This window comes from Centroberyx gerrardi, chromosome 4, assembly GCF_048128805.1.
Source record: "Centroberyx gerrardi isolate f3 chromosome 4, fCenGer3.hap1.cur.20231027, whole genome shotgun sequence".
Taxonomy (NCBI): Eukaryota; Metazoa; Chordata; class Actinopteri; order Beryciformes; family Berycidae; genus Centroberyx; species Centroberyx gerrardi.
Genome location: NC_136000.1, coordinates 31,444,359 through 31,460,129, shown reverse-complemented (window position 1 = coordinate 31,460,129; position 15,771 = coordinate 31,444,359). Strand labels below are relative to the sequence as shown.

At 38.7% G+C, this 15,771-nt stretch overlaps 1 protein-coding gene across 1 annotated transcript in view; it reads right to left on the bottom strand.

Annotated features, from left to right (window-relative positions):
- Positions 1–15,771, bottom strand: part of ntrk3a (neurotrophic tyrosine kinase, receptor, type 3a) — a 208,978-nt gene that overhangs the window by 42,339 nt on the left and 150,868 nt on the right. Inside the window, exon 13 of the mRNA XM_071915070.1 lies at positions 4,860–5,048. Within this exon, the coding sequence (XP_071771171.1) occupies positions 4,860–5,048 (189 nt within the window). The remainder of the gene's footprint in view (positions 1–4,859; positions 5,049–15,771) is intronic.

Below are 15,771 nucleotides of genomic sequence, written 5' to 3'. Positions count from 1 at the left end.
ATCAAAAGGTATTCGTTTAAAACCCACTTTTACTGGTTTAAAGGCTTGCTGCACTGTTGCTCAACCCATGAGAGGCATTGCTTAGAAATTTCTATTTTGGATCCTGTGTGTTTCCAGACTACTGAAGCTGCTACAGTACTAATGGAGAATAGATGCTGCATAGATGATGGGTTAGGGAAGACTTATACGGCTGGTACATGTATGATCGTGTGAGTGTGTGCGTGTGCGTGTGCGTGCATGCATGTGTGTATGTAATGCACATAGCAATTAGCAGGCTTCTAATGAGCTTGGAGATTTCCATTAGCATACATATAGAAAATTTCTCTTATGTACTGACATGAAGGGCACGGAGAGGAAATCAAACAATTAACCAGGGGTTTGGGTGTGGCTGGGATTGCAGTAATGGGATTACAGTAATCTGATTGCAAAAATACCAGTTGCGTTACCAAAAAAGAAAAAGAATCAGATACGTACAGATTATTTTTTGGGAAAAAAAAAATAGGTGACAGCATATTAGACTTGATAGAATGTTCACAGAAACATTTGGCACAGGGGCATTTTGATTGTGACATTATAGTCACAATCATCATTTTGCATCATTGAAATAATGGTTGATAGTGTTTGTGGCTGATGATGATGATATACTTTAGCAGGGCAATTCTAGTGTTATGCATGTGATATTTGGACATGAATTGACAAACAAAATGTATCAGAAGATGTACTTTGAGGAGGAATGAAACAATTTACATATGTTTTCAGAATCTCACACGGATAGTGCAGACATTACTCTAAGTATATTTACATGTTGCAGAGACAAATTATCTACGTTATGGATGTGGAGTGAAATGGACAAGCTTTTTTGGGAGACTGCACACTATTTGCAAACTGAATTTTCAAGTACAACACAAATGTATGATATGAAAATACACTGCCAGGCAAAAGTTTGGGGACACCTCATTGAATGTTCTGTGTTTTTCATTCTCTTAAAGCCATTTTGATCTAAAGGCTTATGCTTAAATGCTTGAAATTTGTTTTTTTTGGCAAATATAAATAGTGAAGTCGATGCCTATGAATGAATTTCTTTCCAAAGCCTCCAAAAGGCGGCTACTTTAAAGAATCTAAAATATAAGATAGTTTTGATTTGTTTAACACTTTTTTTGTCGCTGCATAATTCCATTTGTGTTATAGTTTTGACGTGTGGTGTCCCCAAACTTTTGACAGGCAGTGTACATAAACATGATTATATAGATATATATAATATATGTAAATATGAAGGAGGCTTGCTTGAAAAGAACAAGAATAGTCTTGAAAATACTTGCACTTTCATTAACAAATTATAGTGGAAAAACTGGCATTATGGATGTGACAGGTGTGAAATAGCCATCCACTAACTATAAAATCCCCACAAAAGTCTATTGGTATTGTGTAATCAAAATTGAGTTCAGGAGTATGTATAAAAATATAATTTTTTTCATGCTAAGGTTGGCATTCGTATGGAAATGCACAGCAGGTTAATGAGCTAAGAGGCTTTCATTAGCTGGCAGCAGGTAAATTCTAGCTAGACTTCAATTGTGTAATTGAGTCAAGGAGAAGAGGAGAATAAGCAGCTGTTAAATGAATACATTTTTTAGATCCCTTCTGGCAAAAAAAGCCCTTTCAGTAACTTGTTTTTTTGTGTAGCCATTCCTTTTTTGCGACTCAAATGTAGACAAGTCTTGACGTCCTGTAGTGTGAGCTGGTTAACCAATCAAATCTGAACAGAGACCAGCGATAGCTAATGAGGGTTCAGCGCAAAAGAGGGTAAAAACAAATGGAATGAAAATTTGTTTTAGTTGCATGTTATAGTAGCTAGAATTGTCATTTTGGGATTTGGGATTTGGGATTTGGGATTTGGGATTTGGGGTTTGCATGGCGTTAGAACTCAGATGGTGTGTGTTCCCCTAACCAAACTGGTCATCAAGTGTGTGTTCCCCAAACCAAACTGGTCGTCAAGTGTGTGTTCCCCAAATCAAACTTGTCGTCAAGTGTGTGTTCCCTGAATTCAACTGGTTGTCAAGTGTGTGTTCCCTGAATCCAACTGGTTGTCAAGTGTGTGTTCCCCAAATGTAGCTAGTCGTCAAGTGTGTGATGTTCAATCTGAACACTATATTTGGTAGCCATTAAAGTCCCCATGAAACGAACTCCCATTTCTTTTACTTCCTGGAAAACAGAGTATCTTTAATGGTGACCTCATGCTGCACTAGTAGGCATAAATATACATTTCTAAACAATAAAACCATTGTTTCGATTTTTGCTCTCCCTGACTCATATTCCATTGGTTTAGACTTTTGAATGATCCCTCACTGCATGATGTCCCGCCCCAACATCAAGGAAGTAAAGATGTCATTTCATGGGGGTCTTTAAGGTATAATTCCGGTATTTTTGACGTGTGGGTGCTGCATAATTCTTGTCTCAGAATGCAAGTCCATAAATCCATGTACAGTGCTGACTGTCTGAAATGAAAGCACAGTAAAAAAAAGACGAAAAAAAAGCTGCCAGTAGGTAAATTCTGCTATGCTGTTCTAGCAGAAGCACATAAATTTATGGTTGAGGCCTTTGAGATTTACTGAGCTTATCTGGACAATGATGTAGTAACATGTTGTGTGTGTGTGCGCGTGTGTGTGGGTGTGAGTGTGTGTGTGTGTGTGTGCGTGCGCGTGTGCAAGAGCACATGTGTACCAATGAGTTGTGCATCAGTTTACCAGATGATGACGATGTTGATGGATTTACGATCACAGACGCATGAGCCGAAGAAATACAGTTGGGACACGCACAAATGCACACACACACACACACACACACACACACACACACACACACACACACACACACACAGCTCCAATAGAAATATGGTGGGTGATAATCACACAAGGTGACTCTTGTGATGGATCAGCTTCGCCATTGGCCAGGGCATCAGTAGTGTGTGTGGGTATCAGTGTGTGTGTGTGTGTGTGTGTGTGTGTGTGTGCGTGTTTGTGTATTGTCTCCCAAGGGATTTGCTGAGATTTATGTGGCTGTAAAGGCAAGAAGCGATTTGCTACGCTGGTGTGGCAGAATACTATCTGCATTCAATAGAGACAGAGGGAGAGAGGGTGGAGAGACTATAATAATAAAAGTGAGGGGGGGAGAGAGAGAGAGAGAGAGAGAGAGAGAGACAAGGAAGAGTGAAAAGACAGCAAAAAGAAAGAGAGAAAAACAGAGACAGAGAAGTGAAAGAAAGAGTGAGGAGATGAAGTCAGAGTGACGGAGCAGAATCAGATCATTGTGATTATGTTTTGTGCTTTCTCGTCAGTGAAAAAAATGTATTGAATTCAAAGTGACTGGGCTGCTTTCAAAGCATACAGTTAAAGTCACAAGAAAACAGCATTTCAATGATGTATCATTTGCCTGCTTACTGTAATTCAACATATTTCCGGTTGAAACAGGATGTTGGCGCAGACGTAGGCCTACAAATACACCAGAAAAATACGAGAAAAAAAAGTGTATTTTTATCTTATTGTTAAAGAGTATGTGTATGTTATGATATGGAGAATTAGTTAACAAGGTAAGTAATCACTTGAATGTGACTTTAAACCTGCAATAAGCGATTTCAGACCCTGTAACCAATCCTGAAACTAATGTGTGCTATGTGGAGATTTCATTGAGACATAATGATATAAACCAATATCCACACAGCAGCAGCTGTGTTGCTGTTTTCACCTCTTTTCTAAAGCTAGTTGTCAAATTCCGCTCCGGAACGAAGCTCCTCCCGCTCCCTCCTGTAGAAAACTAGCTTGCCCCCCCCCCCATTCCTGAAAATGCTCGCATAATGGCGGAATCGATGAAGCGAGGGAGTAAACTTAGTAAACTAGTAAACTCGCTACCTGCCTCTTCACTTGTCATTGTTTGTGCACATAACCTTCAGCAGGAGAAAGTTCTGGCAAAGTGAGACTTGTAACCGGCGTGATTTACGTACAGTTAGCTTAGCTGTTAGCCTTTATGCATGGTGCTTTGCAATGTTTGTCCTTGGCTGGCCACCGTAGTGCAGTGGAAGGAGGGAGGGAGGAGTAGCTTTGCCCACTCTTGGACTCTATTTAATGTGTTGAAATTGTATGTATTTCATTATTTTTTCACCGTTTCCGTTTTTTATTGCTTATTTTCTACTCTATATTTGTGCTTATATTCTATTTGTGCTGCTGCCTCGACCCAATTTCCCCATCAATAAAGTCAATAAAGTTTCATCTCTCTTTTTCTCTCGCCATCACACATGTTTTTGAGCAATCAAACAAGTATTCTGTTTTTCAAAAATACCGATAATCTGAGTCATTTTTACAGAACATGCACTGTAATGGGTGACAGTTGCCATTTTCTTGTCACCAGAATAATCCCATTAAATGTAATCTGATACTCCCCTACCCTGCTAAACCGCCCTAGTCAATGACAGTGGTATGTATGGACAACAATTTCTAGTCATTTGTGGTGATGTTATAGCCTGTTGAGGTTTTCTGTAAAAGCATGAGTCACCAGATGGAGGTTATGCTCATTGGATTGACATCTCTAGCTCTCTCTCTCTCTCTCTCTCTCTCTCTCTCTCTCTCTCACACAAAATGTAAGACTCCAGATTGAGCTAGAGATTGTCATAGCCAAGGCCATATGCTATTGGTTGCCATGTCAACCCTAGCAAAATGACTGTTTTGTTTCTTGTGTCCTGTGTGTGTGTGTACAGTATATACAGTATATTTATGTACTGTATATACTGTATAGTATATGTATATATTTTTTTTTTTTACAGTGCATGCACATATGCATGCTGGGCGGGTGCGTTTGATTTCTCTACTCACAGGTGGTGGGTTTGTTACAGTTGTGTCCGTGTCTGAAGTACTGTGGGTTCTCTATGACGGGGATCCTGGTCATTCCAATGACCACAGCATCCGCCCCGGTGTCCAGCGTACAGGGGCTGATTATCCCATGGTTAACATGATGAAGGGGGCTAGCAGAGTCCTCCTCACCACTTATCACTGCCACTGGACCTAGAGAGAGGGAGAGACAATATGACCTGGCTGAATATCTCTTTGTCTCAGAGATAGGAAGCAGAGAAAGATTCTAAGATCAGGCTCAGTGGCCACTGACTGGCACTTAAAAAAAGGGAGACATGATAAATCAAGGAAACCAAGAAAAAATACAATATTGGTCACTGGATGATAGAGATGCATTTTCTTTAGAGTTATGAAAAGAGAGATTTTCTGATTACTGAAACTAACATTTACAATTTAAACTATGAATACTTCTAGGTGAAGGACATACAAATATGTTGAGAAATTTCTAACCCTAACCACAACCTGATGGACACACACACAAACACAAACACATACAATGGTTACTACAATGTCCAATATGCCCATAATGGCTTTTGAATGGTTTGTATATCTACATATTCTCAATTCTGGAACTCCAGTATTATAGATATTGGTGATTATAACTATTGTATTGTAGTTCAACCCAAATGATGACTTATGACAAAAACCAAGAAGTAACAGTGTGCACATTCAAACCATATTAAGGTTTGAATGTGCACACTGTTACTTCTTGGTTTTTGAAAAATCCCTTGAAATGAAAACATGTGAATTCATTTGTGACAGTTTATACTTCAGATGTGAAAATTGAAATGTCAAAATCCCACATAAAAGCATAATTGCACAAATGATTATACAGGTGTATTTGGAGGTACAGTACAGGTACAGAGATTTTTTTTTAAAAATGGCTTTTAGGATTACTCTGATGCTGGTCACAAGCTAACAGAATTACAAGATTGAGCAAAATAAAGTACAAAGTAGTATAATATTATTTATTAAGTGCAAATGTACCTTTACATATGATATGCTCACATTTACAAAGAAAATTAACAAAGGGCAGCCCCACCAGGTACACAACTAATTACAATTATACCAGTGTTGCCAACTTGTTTCCAAGGAAAGTAGCTATTGGCTGCTCAAAAAGTCGCTAGAAGTCGCTGGATGACGTCATATGCTAATTTGCATATCAATATATAACCTACAGTCTCCGCTCCAAGCGGAGGGAGGGGGCTACGCTGTGTGTGGGAAGCGCTGTGATCATCAGACCTCTCTGGATGACAAGCAAGTAGAGCAAACCGGCATCAGCCGAACCAATTTATTGACAAATGCTTTGGGATTCAACACTTCAACATTGTTCCCCATGGTCAGAAAAAGTCGGCAGATTTGTCGCTATCGCTTTTCAGAAATAAAGTCACCAGGGGGTTCTGAAAAGTCGCTAAATCTAGTGACAAAGTCGTCAAGTTGGCAACACTGACTGTGACTAGCGAATTGATTGGCTCCATTTCTATAGGCGCTTGCTGCCTTTTGTTGACAGTCGATGCACGCGCATCCAAACGCGCATCCACAGCATCAGATGTTTGCGCTCCATTGTCTTTCTATGGAAGTCGCTTTGAGTAGGCAGGCTCTCGACCCCCCCCCCCCCCCCCCAAAAAAAAAAAATCTCATCGGATCTGCACGAATCACCTAAGTGGCCTATTTTTGATTCAAAATGGCGAATTTCGCCGAAAGGTGACAAGTTTGCATGCCTGCAGTCAACAAATCAGTATCCAAGCGGCCAAATAATCAGCTGGCCAAGCAGTCAAGCAAATAGCCAGGCAGTCGCTCATTCATTCGCTCAGTGAATCAATCTTATAATAATAATAATAATAATCTTAATGCGGTCAGTTATTGAGTCAGTGAGTCAGCAAGTCAACCAATTATCCAGGCAACCAGCAAATTGATTTGCCAGCCAATTAGTCATTTATTGTATCGGTCAGTGGATCAGTAAGTCAGTCAATTAATCATGCAGGCAGTCAGCCATCATAATTTGCATCCCACCAGAAATCAGTGTAATTACATCTCAAAAACATAACACCAGAGCCAATATGCAATCAGGCCATTCGGGCTAATTCATCTATATAGTAATAATTAAAAACCTAGCTATTTAGCTTTTCGCAAGCTCAAGTTAGGGCATAGAATAAGACAAATAGCTCAATAAACAACAAATGCAAAGGATGACAAGATAATACAAAGAACTAGAAAAGAAGAATTTTAAGAAGTGAAGAATGACTAAGAGCAAAGTGGATGGAGTGGAAAGAGGAGGTGGTTTGGAGAAAGGTTTGAGAGAAAGAAATTGTGGGAGAAGTCAAGCAGGAGGTTTGAGAAAAATAAAAGGAAGAGATTGGAGGGCCGGCAGGAGGAGTTTTAGAGGAAGAGGAGGAGGTTTAGTTAACTGCAAAAAAATTAGGTGTCTTATTTGATCTGAGCCTTAACTTTGAGAGCCATGCTAATAAGTTTGTTCAGACTTGTTTTTATCACCTTCAGGAATCATCAGGAATATCACTAGAATCAGATTTTGAGTTTTAAGGACACTGAAATCAACAATCATCAGCAATGCCCATTTTTGTTTGTTTCTGTTTGTACCTTTACCAGTATGTTTATACTGCCTGTAATAGCCTACGTTTTGCTTGGGCTAGCATAGCATTAGCGTTAGCCTAGCATTAGCATCACGCTTAGCATGCTAACTTACAAATGAGTGTTTGTGGCAAATACTTATTGGTACATTCGACCTTTATTGACATGATGACTTAATTTGACTCTAACTGCTTCACTAATTGTGCAATTTAGCGACATCATGTTAGCCTATGGCTACATGTTGGCTACATGTTTAACCAAATGCATTTTCTTGTATCTTTTCTTGTAGAACCACATACATTCACAAGAACAAAGATAAGCAAGCTCTGATCTTTACTGAAGACAAAGTTCAATTGTATTGAGTGTTTTTATACCTTAATAAATACTTCTTTGTTTGGACATCTCTGCATATGCATTTTATTTGTTCTAATCGGACACTCTGTGGAGGTTGCTACCAGTCGGTAACTAGTAGGCTACCTTGGGTAATACAGTTGCATGGGTCCTTTGAATATATAATAACTAATTTACAGGGTGAGTAGTTTTTTAAAATGCACGTCTACACATCAGGACACTTTCTGGTCTCCTGTAGGATTTTTTGCACATATTGTATATTGCAGTAAATTCACAGTTGCTTTCTTCAGATTCCCATATTTCCTCTCATTGTTACATACTACATATATACTGATATTATTATAATGGTTCCACCTATTTCTTATTGTCCACAAGGTGCGAGAGGGAAGAGCAAAACTAGGTGAAGTATCTCAGGGAGTCTATTTTCCAGTCCACATACTGCAGCCCATTGGGACATGGACTCAGACTCACCTGTGACCAGTGAGCAATCAGCACTAGAGCCTTTTTAACCTGCCACTCCCAGAGACACGCACTGCTCTGGGGAAGACGGAACAGCCACTACCTGTCCTGCACAGTTTGGCCCACCGGTGGGTGACAAGGGATTTGGAGCGGCAGTGAGTACTATAAAGACATTAAATCGCTTCTTGAGAATGCGGAGGAACGACCAGGTGGGTACTCACTCACTCTCACTCTCTCTCTCTCTCTCTCTCTCTCTCTCTCTCTCTCTCTCTCTCTCTCTCTCTCTCTCTCTCTCTCTCTTTTCTCGCCCACAGCGATGCCAGAGTGGCGCACATATCCCAGGGAAACTGATAATAACCTGGGCTCACCACTCTCTTTGTCTGTTTTTTTCTACAGAGGGACTGAATCTCCATTGAACCCTGAGACCCGAATTGATTGACGAATACCCCAGACCCGTGAAGAATTTCAGTTATCCTTTCTCCCTACCCACGGCCCAGAAAATCATATTAATAAGTTTACTGTCAAACTGCTTGTCGAGCTATTTATTTCATTGAGAAACCATGTTATTTTGCACATCCTAAGGCTGTAATACATCTCTTACGTAAGTCATTAAGAAAACCCACATGTGAATTCAAAGTACTGTGCTGTGTATGTGCTTTTTGGACACATGTTGGTTTTCATATGCCAACGATTTTTTTTCATGCTGTAGCCTATTCTGACATCATATGTAACCGTTTTTACTTCAGATGTGAAAATTTCAAAATCACAGGTGATTTTTTCACATTTTCACCTGCCATTACATATGACAGTATTTGTTTCACATGTAAAAGAGACAATTCACAGGTGGGAAATATCATTTTCACATGGGAAATGGGAAATTTCACATATGAAAACCAACATGTGTTGGTTTGAATTCACATGTGGGTAAGGGATTGATTAAAACCAACAGATTCAAGTATTAATTTACACCTGTTATAATCTCTGTGCCGAATTCTAGACTTGAATAGCTGTTTTTTAATCTTTTTGTATTGGCCACGGTGTTTTTACTTATTCACTTTGCACTTTATTTATGCTGTGTGAATGTGTTCAATTTAACGTGTTGAAAATGTCAGCTTATGTTCATATAACCCTTTGCTATATTCCTGTTTAGTTTCTGTTTTCATGTTTATATATATTTTTTCCCTCTGCTGTATTTTGCTGCTGCAATGACCCCATTTCCCCACGGGGATCATCATACAGTTTCATCTAAATGTATCTTATATCTTAGCCTCTATAGGCTATGTACTGTATGTATAGGCTACTACCCCGGGGAGGAGGAAGTCCAATGTTGTGTGTTGACACACCGGCTGAGACCTACTGATGTGTAGTACTCAGTATTCTCTGGTGGAACAAAACACGTCAGCCCCCTGTTAATACAACTGACACAGTCAACCTTCACAGCTGACAGAAAACAAGGATGCATAGAGGGGGGCGGGGTAGAGAGAGAGAGAGAGAGAGAGAGAGAGGGAAGTAGAACAAGCTTAAAGGCTGACACGCCATCTTCACATCCGATGATGATGATGGAGGAAGGACAAGGGAGGGAGGAAAGGAATACAACACATCGACCTAAGACTGGGAAAGAAAGGAGAAATTGGGAGGGAGAGAGGGAGGAAGAAAGGAGGGAGGTGAGGATTGATCGCTAGCTTGGATCTCAGGAGAAATGCGACACATCATCTAGGGAAGCGGCGATCAGGGTGTTCGGGGGTCGATTTTAATTACCGATTTTGCACCAGTGACTACGTTTACATGCACAGAGAATCCTCTTCATTTTGGGTCGATGCATGTAAACATCATAACTGGGTTAGAATAATACCTGATAAACCTTGTTAAGATGCCTGGCTTACTGCCATATTAAACAGGTTACTTTGACATGGAAATATCTTTTGGTTTTGGTTGTCTATCAAACTCAGACTTACACAGCATTATGGGTACAATTCAATGTCAACAAAACACATGGCGGCAGGAGTACTTACTATTACTAATGGGATCACTATATGTTTGCACTGTTTAAGAAGTAAGCTATGGGAGCTACGGAAAGCTATAGGGAATGGGGATACTCTATTAACTGGTTTATTCATGGTAACAGGTAGACTCAATCACAGGGAGCCAAAGGTTCATGTAAACACATTAATCTGAATAAGACCTGAACCAGAGTATGATCAATCAACTCGCCACCAATCCGACTACCAATTGAAATTATGTATTTTACCCAGACTTCCTACTGACGACACATCATGTAAAACCGCACAGCAACAGTTATTATCTGAGGTTCCTTCTCACCTCTTGCAATATGTTTTCATTCTATTTAGATGTTCTTTGGACGATCAACGAAGACCTATTTAGAACATCTATTGGCCGATTATAATTGGTGGCATCCCTAACATCAAGGTCATATAGCACTCTTTCAACAATTCAGGCTCTTAGCTGATGCTCCTATCCAGTGCGACTTACAATGAGCAAGCAGAGTTTGGTCTCTTGCTCAAGGACACTTCAACAGGACATGCTGGCCGCTGCGGGGATCAAACCTGCGACCCTTATCAGTCACCGGGCAACCTAACAATAAGGCCACGCGGCTTCCAAGTGTCAGAAAAGCCGACATGTAGGCTGAACGGTCAACTGTTAATGGATAAACAAGGACGCAGATTGACTGACTGACAGAGAGCAGTGGGGGGAATAATGGAGAAGGGAAAGGCGAATGGGAGGGCAAGAGGGAAGGTTAGAAGGATAAGAGGATGTCGAGATTGATGGGTTGACGGGTTTCATGGACCACAAAGGTCAGAGGTTGAATGATGTTAATGGAAAAACAGGCAGGCAGACGGATTAACAGGGAATAGAGCTCACTTTGATAGACAGACAGAAAGGCAGGTACACATGTAGACGGCTGGTGTCTTTCTACAGGCATGACTTGTTATTTGCAGTCAGAGCAAATAAGGTGCTTTGTGGCTTTTTCTTCAGTTGTTACAAATATATTATAAGCCACAAGAGTTCAAATAATACATAAGTACAATGAACATATTATATTGGAGTAGCTTGTGAAAATGATGACATACTCATTTTTTAATTCTTTAGAAACATTTTCTTACATTCCTTTCTTACTTCGAGAACATAATAATACAAAGTACTACTTAACTTACAGTTTTTTACGATTGCTAGCAACCTTTTATCAGTTCTGTAGTCACATTTTCATAACTCTTAACACAGTTAGCACAACATCGGTCTGTTGCGGGCCATACCATTAACACATTTCTTGTTCCTTTGACACAAAATGCATTCACTGAACACATTTTAAAAACTCTTGAATTTCTTTTACACACAAGCTCAACCAAGACCAAAACTATGGATTTTTACTGCCAAATTTACAAATGCTTTCACACTGTATGTCAGAACAGATAACCTCATGTTCTAAACCTAACTTATAGGCTAAAGTTGAAGTGAACAGCAGTTCACATTGTACATTGAAACACAAATATATGTCCTATATTTTTTTTTTATTGCTAGTGAGAAACAGCTGATTGAAGTTATGCAAATAGACCAATCACAGCTGAACACTGCCAGGGGTGGATAAGGCACGCCAAAAGATACTTCCCAAGGTGCATAGCCAGAGAAAATATAAGGAGTGATGTGGACGAGAACATGTGGCCAAATGCAGAAGACCGGGTAGATTAGAAAAGGACTGTGTATTTTTATTTTTTTTTCTTCTGTGCCTTTTTCTGTTTGTATATTTTATTTTTACACCACTGTAACCAGCAGCTATACTGCAGCTTTTTGTTGATCTCTTGCAGTAATTTCCTATTGCAAATAAAGCCTTTACTGCAGCAATTCTGTAACTTATTCCTTTTTCATATACTGTACATTCTATAAAGTAAAGATGAGTCATTCACTTCTGATATAGAATGTTTGCAAAACATTTACTACACTCAACAAAAGAAAAATGTAGAGTGACTTCAAAAGTAACTGCAGTGCGAAAAACAATTGATTATCAATATACTGTCTATTGTATAAGGGTAGAACTGACACATGTAAAGTAATGCATTTTCTGTAATACCATCTGCTGTTAGTATTTTGTATGTCATTGTGCTGTGATTGACTAAATGTTCCTGTTGGAAGAAAACATGTGCTAGTGTTTTGAAAGAATTATTTGATTTTGAGACATGTTTGCAGTGTTTTGGTAGAGTTAGTGTATTTTGACAAAGTATTCTTGCATTTTGAAAATTAGTGTTGGTGTTTAGTTTACAATATGTGATTTTGAGCATAAAATTAACTGTTTTGCCAACTGTGTGTTGTAGGTGAGTTGGTGTGTGAAGAGTTTAGAAAAAGTATTATAAGTATTGAAAAACGCTTGCTAGCGATCGTAAAAAACTGTAATGGGAATAGTATTGGCCACGCAGTTCTGTAGAATAATGAGATTGTTACATTAATACGCAATATGTATTATGAAAGCAGTGAGTAACACCACAGGTTCACTACAGGATCAATGGTAACCACTGTCCTCAATCGTTTATCAATACCCCAATATTACTTATTTAATGTACAGTACATTTTTCTCAAATAATAGTTTCATAAATAATAATATTTATTAATATGCCACATGCACAACAAGCTTAACATTTATCATTGAGGACCATCATTGAGCATACCAATCAATAGGGGTAAAGTGTATTCACTTTGACATTTATGAGCAACATTTATGAAATAGAATATATAAGTCTGACACATTTAGGTATAGAATAACTGAATACAATACTACTGAAATACAATAATATTGACTACTGCTGAAACACAAAACCCATGCCTCCCAAATAACAAATGGCAGGTAATTTCTTGTGTCTTCTGATTGCTAAAAAAAAATAAAAAATACATACTGTGCAAAAGTCTTAGGCACTCTAGATTTTTATATATATTTTGTCTTAGATGTTTATTTGTTTTCTGCATTAGTGTGTCAGTAGACTGTTCTTTATAGTATTTTTTTTTTTTTGAAGCTCTTCATTTCATTATTTTTGAAAGCATCTTCTGCTTTACGGATTTTTTTTTTTACATGTGCCTAAGACTTTTGCACAGTACTGTATATACAGTATATACACTGGCCGTCAAAAGTTTGGGGACACCACATTTTTCTTTATTTTTACTATTTTCCACATTTTAGAATAATAGTAAAGACATCAAAACTATGAAATAACACAAATGGAATTATGCAGTGACCAAAAAAGTGTTAAACAAATCAAAACTATCTTATATTTTAGATTCTTTAAAGTAGCCGCCCTTTGCCTTGTTGGAAAGGCAAAGGCTTTGGAAAGAAATTCATACATTGGATCAACTTCACCATTTATATTTGTCTAAGAAACAAATTTCAAGCATTTAAGCAGAAGCCTTTAGATCAAATGGCTTAATGAAAAACACAGAACATTCAATGAGGTGTCCTCAAACTTTTGAGAGACAGTGTATACTGTATATTCTTCTCAGTGCTGCAGTAGGCTAAGCATTAAAAATGTGACTTTCACAGGGGCATCTGTACCAAATTACTTGCTTTTTTACTGGAACAGAGAGACCCTAATGGCTTTTTGAAAGTACCCGGGAATCCACATGGAGAATAAAAAATAGCCTGTGGGTCATTGTGATTGATACTGGTAGTTTACAGAAAGCCCACCCCTCCATTTTCTCAGTGCCCAATTGGCGCTATAGTCTTTCAGTCACACTTTATTACTTCCATTTATCTACTGATAGGCCTGCGGTGTCAATACCAGCCCCTCACTGGCTCGAAGGCCGGTCAGTCAGACTTTATTGCTTAGATAAATCACCTGATTGGCTGTTGGCACTGTTCGCCCATTGCTGGCCAATGCTAAGTTAAATGTTGAATTCAAGCAGTAGTTGAAAATAGGTTTTAATACTAAGAATATGTCACAATCATATTTCATTGTGTCACTGAGCATCATTCTGACCGCTTTTTGAACAATTCTGAATGTTTTCAATTTGCCGTTCTTGACAGTTTTGCATTGTGGAATACTGTGTAATCCCATTGCCATGGAAACCACTCATTTAGAATACCGGGCTCATCACTGACGGGTTCGCATGTATTACCTCTGAACTCACACATTGCCTGTAAAACAACAAGACTGCAGTTGAAGTGGTGCAATTTAACCCGCAGACATACTAATTCACATTATTTAACAAATATAAACAAGGAGAAAAGTGTGATATTTGTACTTGAGGGCAAAGTTAGCAAGTGAGGTTTGAAATTGTTTTTAAAGATGAACAATGAAACATGGCATGAACAAACACAAGCTTAATACACTGCAGGGTAAACTGGCCTATTAATTACCTAATGTCTGTATATACACGTGTGAATGTGTGTGTGTTAAACAGCTGGACACACTCAAAAAACCTCATCATGTGGCCTCAGGTTTGTTTGTATGCTTCTGCTTCATCTACACTAAATCATCATTCATAAACATCAAAGTGCTTCCGGTCTGTAATGTAATTACAAAAACAAAAAAAACAACTCAACATTGTTCATGTTCACATTGTTGATCTTTTCTCAAACTGCCAGCACTGTTTTTATATTTAAATCAATGGAAAGCTGCTGCAAGGCAAATCGAAAGTGTCTGCTTTAGAAAAGATGCTGCGCCTGGTTTCTTATTTCTTCTGAGCACCACATGACATGGGCTGACCAATCACAATAAAGAGTTTGATGCTTCACCAGCAGTGACAGTTTATGTCAATGGCTACCTTTACACACAGAGAATTCCCTTCTTAACCATGTTATTCAAGTAACCTGGCTTACTCCATTATTAAACAGGTTACTGTGGCATGGAAACATCTTACTGCTCTCACTTTTGCTGTTTATGGTTGATTTTAAATTCATAAATCAAAATGATTGTGGATGTGAACGCTTCAACATGTCATCCTGTTCTTTTTCCAAGTAAGCAGCTCAGTCAAAGTCATGGTAGCAGGGAGGCTCAATTGCAGGGAGAATTTAACCTGAATGAGTCTCCCTGCTACCATGAATTTTGTGTAAACAACTGAACCTGAATGTCACCTTAACTGGAGTATGGCCAGTAACCACGATACTCCGTGCATGTAAATGTAGCCAATGACAACAGATGGAATGACAGTGGAGAAAGTAGCAGTACTAAAGATGGTAGAAGTTGTTAATGCGTTGAAAATGGAGAAAAAAAGTATCATTTGCTCTTACAGACTTCATTTTGGGCACCCACCACTACCAAGTAGGGATGGGACGATATATAGAAATTCAATATATCACAATACAAAAATGTGACAATACGTATCGCAATATTTTGTTCTGCTGTAGTAAAATTAGATGCAAGCTCTCTTTTCACTGAAATGTTATTTATTACATCATATCGTGGTTGTATTGAATCGTGAACCTGATATCGTGTATCAAATCGTATTGTGAGATAAACATATCGCCCCATCCCTAACA